This window comes from Castor canadensis, chromosome 13 (assembly GCF_047511655.1).
Source record: "Castor canadensis chromosome 13, mCasCan1.hap1v2, whole genome shotgun sequence".
Classification (NCBI taxonomy): Eukaryota; Metazoa; Chordata; class Mammalia; order Rodentia; family Castoridae; genus Castor; species Castor canadensis.
Window position 1 is genome coordinate 72,992,011 of NC_133398.1, and position 10,973 is coordinate 73,002,983.

The 10,973-nt window shown below is 38.1% G+C and overlaps 1 protein-coding gene and 1 long non-coding RNA gene across 16 annotated transcripts in view; one reads left to right on the forward strand and one right to left on the reverse strand.

Annotated features, from left to right (window-relative positions):
* Nucleotides 1-10,095, forward strand: part of LOC141415442 (uncharacterized) — a 200,619-nt gene extending 190,524 nt beyond the window's left edge. Inside the window, exon 3 of the long non-coding RNA XR_012440469.1 lies at nt 9,478-10,095. This is a non-coding gene — a long non-coding RNA (uncharacterized lncRNA). The remainder of the gene's footprint in view (nt 1-9,477) is intronic.
* Trpm3 (transient receptor potential cation channel subfamily M member 3) overlaps nt 1-10,973 on the reverse strand; it is an 835,737-nt gene that overhangs the window by 226,024 nt on the left and 598,740 nt on the right. For 11 of the 15 annotated variants that reach the window (XR_012440467.1, XM_074052021.1, XM_074052023.1 and 8 more), the window contains exon 7: nt 5,877-5,951. The exons of the other annotated variants lie outside the window; for them this stretch is intronic. Coding sequence is in view for 10 of the 11 variants with exons in the window: in XM_074052021.1 (XP_073908122.1) it covers nt 5,877-5,951 (75 nt within the window). In the remaining variant the exon portion in view is untranslated. The remainder of the gene's footprint in view (nt 1-5,876; nt 5,952-10,973) is intronic. 15 annotated transcript variants of the gene reach the window in all.

Sequence of the window (10,973 nt, forward strand, 5' to 3'; positions counted from 1 at the left end):
TTTAGTTGTAGGTGATTGATGTATTGCCCTTATTAGCAGATAAATACTTTTGCATTCATCTAAAAAACCTGGCTATTTGGGACTATTTAAAATCACATGTGCTATACTTTACCCTGTGTCGACAGGAGATTTTTACTGCAGTAGTGAAAAATGTCTATGTATATGTTCAGTTTTATACTTGGTACTTGCCCTTAAGTAAAGAACAGACTTAATAATACATTTTTTATTATCTAGGATAGTTTGAGTTACTAATTAGATTTTTACTCCACATTTGTTTTTCCCTCTCCAGATTTCAAAGAGGGCCGTTGGTGTGTCCTTTTCTTCCCAGCTTGTGGGAGGTTTGTGTTGCTTGCCAGAGTTGATAAAAAGCAGAGGTTGCCTGAAGATAAGCTCTCTGAATAGCCTTTGTTGAAAGAAAGAAAGAAAGGGAGGGAAGGAAGGAAGGAAGGAAGGAAAACTCACTAATGTCCTGAAGAGGGAAAAGAGAAAGACAGTGTCTTTGATGGAGGAAAGGTTGGGAGCAGATGAGATGGGGAAGAAAAGATCCATGGCTGGAACGGGGAGAAGAAATTTACAACATCCCTAATGGACAGTTCTTAAGTTTCTTCTTACTTGACCTGCCAGCCGCATTTGACACAGTTGGCTATTCCTTCCTCTTAGAAATACTCAACATCTAGATAGTCTACTCTCCTGGCTCTGTCTCACCTCCTTTGCTGGTTCCGCATCATCCACCTGGCCCCTGATGAGCTAAGACTCAATTCTGAGCTCTTTTCTCATCTCTTGTCGTTTCTTCTCATTTTGTCTCTTCATGTCTTCCCCACCACTCTATTTAAAATTGCAGCCTCTTCCCTGTACCTCTTTTTCTGCCTTCTTTGCTTCTCTCCTTAGCACTTATCATTATTCAATACACTTTTACCTGTTTTCCATATTTTTTGTCTTGTTCCCCATATACAAGCTCCATAATGGTGGGGAATTACCACAGTCACCTTGTCTGAGGGGGATGCTGTAAAATAAACCATGGAATGTTGAATCTTAGGCTGCTGAATCCTGAGAGTACTGATTCAATGACAGCAAAAATCCAAATGGCTTTACCTGGCATGGGAGCCCAGAGCTGCCCACCTTGGAGAATGAAGCAGGCTTGGACAACTACTGTATCAGTATTAACTTTGGCTGAAGGAAGTGAAGAGGACCTTCTCAGTTTTCTAAATACTCTGTAAGCATGGGAAGGTGAGAGCAAGGCAGTGTGGGAATGCTGTAATTTGGATCTTACTATGTGAGAAAATCTTAGTCCCCAAAATGGCATAATTGGGAGGAGGTGAAACCTTTAAGAGGTAGGGCCTCGCAGGAGGTTTTTAGGTCACTGTAGGCTTGCTCTTGAAAGGGATTGTGGGATCCTGGGCTCCTCCTCTCTCTCTTTCTTTCTGGCCTTGAGGTGAGCAGTTTTGATCTACCACACAGTCCAACCATGAAGTGCTGCTTGACCACAGCTTCTAAAGCAAGGTGGCCACTCAATCATAAACATTCACCTCTTAACTGTTAGACAAAATAACCCTTTCTCTTTATACATTGATTACCTCACGTTTTGTTTTTGAGACAGGGTTTTGTTATGTAGCCCAGGCTGGCCTGAAACTTGCAATCCTTCTGCCTCAGCCTTTGAAGTGCTGGAGTTGCTGTCCTGTGAGCTCAATGTTTCTTGTAGTGATGGAAAGCTGAGTGATAGGGGTGAGGATGGAGAAACCTAATAAAAAATTGAATTTACAAAAGCAAAACAACAAAAACTACATAGAGAGAATCTTGGAATTAGATTTATTTGAATTAAGGACATTTCCTACATAAGTTTATGAATAATAATTTGTACTCACTACAACAATTCTTATTGCTTGAATAATGGGGATAAATAAGTCAACAGAACAAAACAAACCCTGTTGCATACAAGCCAACAAAACAGAATGTGAGACTGAAAATACACGAGTGAAATGAGCTTTCTAATTCTGCCCAAACTTTTCATGTGGACATGCCATGTGCAATTGCTGCTTGTTTCACAGCCTCCCCCAGGACTTCTTAATAAATCCTAATGTGCCTCAGAGCCAGTGCATGCTTCCTGTGTTCTCCTTCTGGGTAGAAGAAATGCTGCTAATGAGGGAGGGTTCAGCTTCGATTTGTTTGATGGCCAGGAAAGCTGACTCTTCAGTCCTCACCTCCCTGTTTTGGCAGAGGTGCTCCTATTTTTTCACTCTGCCTCTTGCCAGCAGGAATTGCCCACAGAACCCCATGTGGACCCAGAGACGCCAAAGCTTGTTAGAGTTGTCGATTCCCCTTGCCTGGGCTGTAGGACTCCAGTGTTTGCCTGCTGGGTTGTGGCATGCAGAATTCTGCAGAGCTTTTGAAATCTGGCCTCCAGTGCAAAAAAGGGACAGCCTGTTCAGTGAGGGGAAGAGCTGCTTATTTGTTTTAGCCATTGGTGCCAAAGTAGAGAGAGAAAAAAATAAGCTATTTGCTTATTTGGCCATGATTAAGGCAGAAAATCTTTATTTTTTCTCATTTTTTTCCATGGGTTTATGATCTGTGTTCAAGGCTAACTGGTTTCTATTCTATTTAAACTATGACAACTTGATTAGTGACATCCAGGAGCAGTTTTGAGTCATTTTTCAAGCCTATATAAAACACCTTTCACTTTCATGTGTAGTACTTTCAAGGGCTTAGAATGTTCCAAATAACGTGTAGAAGGGACTGACAAAGTTTTATAAATCCTAGGAAGGAATTCTGAAGGGTCCTCTGAAAAATCCTCTGGCGTCAACTATCTTAAGCAACCTCAAAAAAAAAAAATCTCAACCTACTTTTCTTGAAGACCCTCAGGGAATGAGATACTGTATCTTTTCTAACTGTATATAACTGCAAAATTGTTGATTATGGCAGAAAGGTACTCAGTCGGCACAAGTTTTCCAATTTATTTTATGTTTATCTAACTTTCTAAAGTTAGCTGTGTATTGATCCTTATATAGACTGAAAAGCACCCATGGGCAATTATCACTTTGAGTAAGTTGGGGGAAATCAATAGTTCTTTCTTTTTTGGTGTAAATGGAAATACTGAAATCATGATAGCATCTGTAGTAACAGAAAAATGTATTCTTAAGATGCTCTAAATTCGTAAGTTGGAAATAGTTTGACAGTAATCACAAGTTAACAGGAACGCAGTCAAATTTCCTAGACTAAATGCTTTCATACATGAGTCAGAGGTATTCATAATGGTCTTTGCCTATACATGTTCCCATTCATTTTTTCCCTTTAGTCTGTTATTTTATTCTTTCTTTCTAGTTTTGAATATCTTAAGTCCTTTTGTCACATTTCTATGTCAAGCTAAGAAGCAAAGCTAAAAATAATGCCAGGAAAGCCAAGTATTGATAGTTATAATAGCAATTTATTGAGGTTGTATGTGCCAGGCACTGTGCTAAGTTTTCAGGATGACAAAAAATGGATAAGGCACAGGCTCTACTCTGTAGGAGCTCACAATCTATAGATGTTGAGGGACAGAACAGAACAGAACACTTCTTCTCTGCCAGAAGAAGTGGCGCTATGACAGAGGTTTAGACAGTGATGTAGGAATATGGGGTATGTTGTGAATGGGGGCCTATGAGGTCATAGAGGAAAGGGATTAGGATGGAGAGAAAGCAGAGTTTTGACCTGAGATTTAGAGGGAGTATAGATTGTGGTCAGATAGGTAGAGATGGGAAAGGGTGATATTTTAGCAAATATCAAAGAGGGACAACCAGATGTGTTATCTAATCAGAACTGTACTGTTCTTGAGTGGGTAGGGCAGAATGTCAACATGGTATTATGGGAGAAAAATGAGCTAGCAAAGCAACAGATGAAAAACATATAAGGCCCTTCACTTAGCAATATAACACGGTCCCATCAAGAAGGACTGTTATCATAAAGCAATCTATTATATCTGACCAGCAACAGCAAATTTCGCTGATCATGAGACCATAATGCCAACCAAACATTTGCAACCTAAATCATTCTACCCTTCAAAGAGATCTCAAACTTCTTCCCTACATGTAAAAGAGCCTAAGAGATTTTGTCAGAATAGTGGACAGTTCCCCTGCTAAGATTTATTTGCTTATAAAAACTGTCCTAGTCCCTGAACAGGGAAAAAGAGAGGGCTCCCAGCTTCAATTAAAAGACAGGCAAACACCAATAAACAGGTTTCCCTAAAATTAGTTCTGTTGCCCCCATGGGGTTTATACTCAGGGCTTCCCACTTACAAAGCAGGTGCTCCATCACTGGAGTCACACCTCTAGTCTGTTTTGCCCTGGTTACTTTTTGGAGATGGGAGTCTCATAAACTATTTACCTGGGTTAGCTTTGAACTGTGATCCTCCCATTCTTAACCTCCCAAATAGCTAGGATTATAGGTATAAGCCACTGGTGCCTGGCTCCCAAAATTATTTTGACTTATCTTGATTGACAAATTTCAGACAGACAGTCAATTTGCGTGAAGTTATTTCACCAAGTGGAGAGAAGGAAGAGATTGAGGCTGTATTATTTTCTTCACGCAAATTATTCTTTAGAGGGAAGACCCTTTAAAAGGAGGAGATTTTGAACACATGATCAGTTGAGAACATCTAAAAAATGGCAAATCGTCAGTCTCAAGTGAATTGATCATGTCTTTGCCATTTATAATTTCATATTTTATGTTTTCCCTGGTTTATTGAGGTAGGAGAAAGTCTGCATGATTGGGGCTGAACAGATTAGAGAATCCACAGAAAGCAATAAAGTGTTCTTCATTTACATGTAATGTGATCAGAGAAAGCATACCTTCCTTTTCAAGTCATGTGGTTTGAATTTGGTGCTGTTAATCTGTGACTCCTTCCTACTTTCTAATCTGTAAGTCCTTTGTACTTTCTGAGCTCCCTGGGAAAAGTTCTATGATGATCTTTAATGTGGGGTTATTATCCCTGTCATGGGACTGTTATGGACTCAATGATGGAAAATTTCGTGTTATGGTTATCCCAATGCATTTGATGATGGTGCAATGATCAAAAAAGATGCCAGTGATGACAATTGAACGTCCCTTTGCCTTCCCAGCCTCCTTCATATATTCTCAGGCATAGGATGACAAAGGGAAGTCCACGAGTCACATGAAGAAAGACTGTAGCCATGGGTATACGATCAGGAGCTCCTCTGTTGGCTCCACATTCCCCCTCCTCTCCATCACCCTGCCCATTTCCTGCTTATGTTGTTTCTCCATCCTCTTCAGAGTCCTGCTTGATGACCCACTCCAAACAAACCAATGCTTAAACTGAGTCTGGCACAGAGCTGATACTCAAATATTGTTGAATGAAAGAATGACCCCTAAGCTTTCCAAGGTAACAAAAATTTAGGGAGTCTTTTTTTGAATGGGATATTATTTCCATATGTGGTTGGAAGGAGCAAAAGTTTGGGATCACATCAGCCTAGATTTTCACCTACCTTTCTCACTAGTGGGATGTAAAACAAGGATGTAACATCTCTGAGCTGTCAATTCATCAACTATATGAAAGGAAGGTAATTCCCACCTTGAAGGGTTTTTGAGTGTATCAAAAGAGACAATACATATGAAAATGTCTTGCAAAGTGCCTGGAAGACAAATAAATACTTCTATCCTCTTAATAGTATTCTAGCAGTGCTACCAAGCTGTCCTATGTGGGATCTTCAGGTGACAAATAGGGAGTCCCTAATCTCTGATACAGCTGGATGTCTTAGAAGAGATAGAGACAAATAAAGTCATAGGAATTGATGTTGTTAGGAATCTTTAGAGGAAATGAAGTGTTCTATGGTTAATTTTCTTGGCTGGGGTTTAAGAGGTAATTCAAGTTGTCCATTAATTATACTTACCAATTGGTTCTAATTGGCAACTACCCCAAAATGAATAAAACAAGCGGGAGTCAAGAGAGAAAAACGGCAGGCATCCTGTCAAAAAATAAAATCTTTGAAATTTCTAAAATCCAATGGTTGGATACACATTTTATTAAAGCAGACGGATTACCAAATTTGTATAAATTTTTATGTGTGACCGCAACCAACGTTGCACATTCAGATCTATGCAAAGCATCACACAGCATTTCTTGAAACCAAAGATAAACCGGTTCTTAAAAGCAATATTCTCTTTGCTGGAGGATGTATACTTCCCTATTCTCTTTCAGTTCTAGGATAGCTACAGGATGGTGAAAAGCTGAAATTAATTCACCTAAGTGCCTGTACCAAAGCTTAGCACCAAGGAAATCCTTAAGAAATGTTAGTTGCTGTTATATTAATTATAATTACAAATCTTTCAGTTCTATGTCTATCAGGACAAAATGGGACAGGAATTAGATTCATCCTTTTCCTTCCTTTTTAAAAACAATGGAAATAAACATTCCATTCTTAGAGATATATGGTCTAAAACGCTATCCTATCAGAGGCTAATCTGCTAGACTGTTTTCTTTTTAAAGAGGAGTGAAAAGAAATGCTAATGAATCATTAATACAACATTGATATTTACTGGACAGATTCTCTATATTCTGCTTTCTTTCTCTCATTGACCAAGCACACACACATGATGTGTGTGTGTGTGCATGTATGTATCTTCAAAAAAAGTTATCAAAACCATTTTAGACAATGTTTCCTACCAATGTGGTTCTTCTACCCCAAACTGGGAGGTGAATTCAGTGTTAATATCATGTGTCTGGCATTGCTAACTTATTAAACAGTTAACTCTTAGCCAGATGGCTTACACAACATCCTATTTCAAATCTAGGCCTTAAAGGAGAATCCCATGCCTGTGATTAGCTCTCCTGCCTTCTTTCTGTTGTCTCTCTATAAACAGCATTTAGAAAAGACCCAGATCCTGCCTTCCTAGGACTGACCTAGACTTCTAAGCAGCCTCAACTTGTGGGAGTTTTTGGGAGGTAGGAGTTTGGCAGGGGTGGCTGACTGGTGAGAGAAATAGTACCCACTCTTTCATGGAATGTCACTTGGCTATTGCTCTGTGCCCATGACTGGGCAAAGCTGGCTTTTCATAAGATGTACTCATTAAGAAAACCACAAAGATTTCCCTGTTTCACAAGGTGTAGGGATTGGTTCGTCTGGATGCTCCACAGTTCATAAATAACAAAGTAAGAGTAACTTCTGTACATTTCCCAGAAAGTTCGTAAGTGGTGTGTTTCTGAGAACACAAATTCAGCTTACACACACACACACACACACACACACACACACTCTTCCCAGGCCTTTCCACTACTATGCATGGCAATTAGACAACTTGCTAAATACTATGAGCAAAACCTCAAATAAATAGCAACCACACAAACCATCCCAGAAATATAACACAAGCGTTTGTTGATGAAACCAAGCAAAACAACAACAAAAAATTGACTTAGCTACATCTTTCTTGAAGAATGAATGACAGGATGGTATTTTCAGTTTATTCTTTCCCTAGTTATCAAACTCTAATGAACAAAAGATTAAATGACACTAGTAATGATCAACCAGACTAAGATAGATAGCAGAATTAAAAATGTAAAAGTTTATATGACAGGTATGTATTACCTGTGTCCCCAGCTGTCTTCTTCCCATTTCTTTATTTACCCTTCAGGACCCAGTAGGGAAAATGTTCTAGGGTGTGTGTGATCAATGCCATAAGTACTGAGCTTCTGTATGTTGCTCAGGTTGTTCTTCTCTGAATATTTAGGGTGTTGTACCAAGTAGTGAAAAAGCAATACCTCTCAAAGTAAGGCAGTGACCTGAAGCTGAGCAAGGAACAGCAGAATAGGGGCTTACAGTTTGCAGTTTTGGCTCAGGTAAATTCTCTGCTAAAATAACTCACTGCATGAATTTTGGTAGAACACTTGTCATTTTTTTTTTGTTTTTGGTGATGCTGGGGTTTTAACTCAGGACTTTGGGCTTGCTAGACCCTCTACCACTTGAGCCATACCACTAGCCCTTTTTACTGTGGTTATTTTTAGGATAGGGTCTTGCTTTTTACTTAGGCTGGCCTGTACCTGAATCCTCCTATTTTAAGCTTCCTGCCTTAGTTGGGATGACAGGTGTGCACTACCATGCCCAGTTTTTTCCATTGATGTGGGATCTCATAACTTCTTTGCTGAGGCTGATCTTGAACCTTGACCCTCCTGATCTCTGCCTCCCAAGTAGCTAGGATTACAGCTGTGAGCCACCTGCCTGGCTTCCTTATAATTTTGATGATTGTATTTTATGGAAAACTAACTCTAGTTTATTCATCCTTGCGCTGAAATTTTGCTAGACTAATAGAAGATAAAAAAAATAACAAAAGCAAAATAAGTTTATACTACTTGAATGTACTAAATTTCTGACCACTGAAGGCTTTCACCTGGGTGGCTTTGGCTTACAATACATTGCCCCTATTCTGCCTGTCCAATCTTAACTTGAAATAATCTCTGACAGGTAATTCCCATGAATATTCTATACAGATTTTTTTGTATGAGTTCCCATTGTGCTTTGTATCATTAAAGGCTATTTAACACTTGCTGTTCTATAGTGCAGCTCTTTGAATACAGAGAGGCTGTAGAGAGATGAGTGGTACAGATGTGCACTCAGCCACAGACTTCTTGAGTCTGTCACTTTAGTAGCAGTCTGACCTTGGGGCCTATTTTTTTCTTTTGCCTCTTTGTACCTTACTTTTCTTACTGGTAAATGAGAAAAATAATGGTTCCCTCTTCAGTCTTGTAAGAAGTAAATCAGCAATTTCTTGTAAATTATTTAGAATAGCAATAGTTGTTAACCTATTTGTAAGACTACGTTATTCAAGTATACAGCCATGCCTTATTTGTATTGCAACCCCTACAGTACTTTGTATATTATAGACACAAAGCAAATACTTTTAATGAAAAGAGCTTAAAGGAAGTATTGTTAAGGGGAAATGTAAGAGAGGGAGCAATCACTATTTATTTTTAATGTCAGATATTTCCAGTTCTCGTTTTTGCCACATTTGGAAAACCTAGAGAAATTCGGTGTGCATTTTTTCTGCATAGGAAGCATCTTACAGGTATAGTGGGGGTGAAGAGTGTACAGGAGATGCTTCTCCACAATGAGCATATGGACAGAATTCAACATGAAACAGCTATTGAATGAGTCACACCACAATGAGGGAAGGGACTTGGACTTTGGGGTACCCAGGAGTGTGATGAACTGAAAATGAACAGTTGTAGGTCTGCTTCATAAATGTAGGGCACTTTTAGTCTCTCTGTTGTAATAAAAGAGTATCTAGTTACAGTTAAAGATTAGGAAGACATTTAGGCTATTCTGTCACGTTAGGTTCTGATTCTAGTCACTATCAAATCCAAGCATAGAATTTGTTACATTGGTCTCATTTTTTTATACATATCCTTTATAAATGACATGAGAATATAGCTTCCCATATGTCCCTAACCAGCCTCTCTTCCCTTTGATTTCCTGACTTTACTCTTTTGTTTTGTCTTAGGAGTGAAGAATTTTCTGAAGACTGAGTGAACCAGGGATGAAGATATGTTGAACATAGTTGGGCTGTGTTCTTACCTGCAGGTAAAGAATGTCAGAGGTCATTGTAGGGTATGGGTGGGGAAAGGAAACAAGGAAATGTGTGTCAAAGCATGCAGTAGGAGGAAGAATAACTTGGGAAAACTAATGTACAATATACAACACAAGGACTGTGGTAAACAGTAGTGTGGTGTATTCAGTATTTTTGCTAGATGAGTGGATTATGGCTACTGTTACAGGGAGATGGACAACCATGAAATGACTAACATATTAATTTGTATAGTACCATTTTACTACATATGTGTCTTTAAACAATTTGTATACCTTAAATATACACAATTAAAAAAATAGCACATGTACTCATGAGGGAGGAAGAAACCAAGATCCTATGTTACACTGATAGGCTACTTCCAAAGGTTTGTTCTCTCTGTCATTCCCTCTCTCACAAAAACAATTATCTGCTCACCATAAAAATATCAAGAAGTTTTTAAAGGGAAAAATGTCACATCCTGTTTTCTCTCCCCCCACATTAACTCTTACTATAAAAACTATTTGTTCACTTGAGCTCTGTTGAGCATTTTATAAGCACATAAATATATAATTAAATATAAATGTGATTATACTAAGCCTACAGTTGTATGGTTGTCCAATGGGCTTGTAACTTAAGAAAAAAATACCTTTAGATATCTTCCCATCTGATCTTAAACAAAACAACTAAGTTATTCATAATAATTTCAGAGTATTGCATTGTATCAGCATATTATTTATTGATAAATGTTAAAATTATTTCTGTTTATTACTGTAAATTAATATCATAGTAAATATGCAAAGAATAAATTCCTAGACATAAACTTATAGGTATAAGTGGTATGCACATTTAAAATTTAACAGGGACAGGCAAACTATCTTCCAAATAAGGTTGCCCATATTTTCAAACCTACTAAAGATGTACAAGTATATATTTCCATATATATTTATTAACATTAGACATTTTAAGTCTTGGGTTTTGGCCAATTTTATAAGTTTAAATGTCATTTTTTGCTAAATGAGGTTGTGCATTTGTATTTTTCTTCCCTGTGATCTTCCAATTGATATATTTTGTCCGTTTTCCCATGGGGCTGTTCACATTTTTCTTTTTGACTTGTGCATCCTCTGCATATTACGTAAATTAGCCATTTGTCATAGTTACTAATGTTTTCTTCACTTGACTATTTGTCTTTTTAATTTATTTATTGTGTTTTCTAATGGGACTTCTAAACATTTATTTTCTACAGAAACTTGTATGAATGGAAAAGTCATAATAGGTTGAGCATCCCTAATCTCAAAATTTGACACTCAAAAAGTTCCAAAACTGAAACATTGGGTTCCAAGCATTTTAGATAAGAAATAACCAACCTATTTTATAGAATGATGAAGGTGAAAGATACTAATCTAGAAGCACAGCAGAGAAAGTGTTATGCA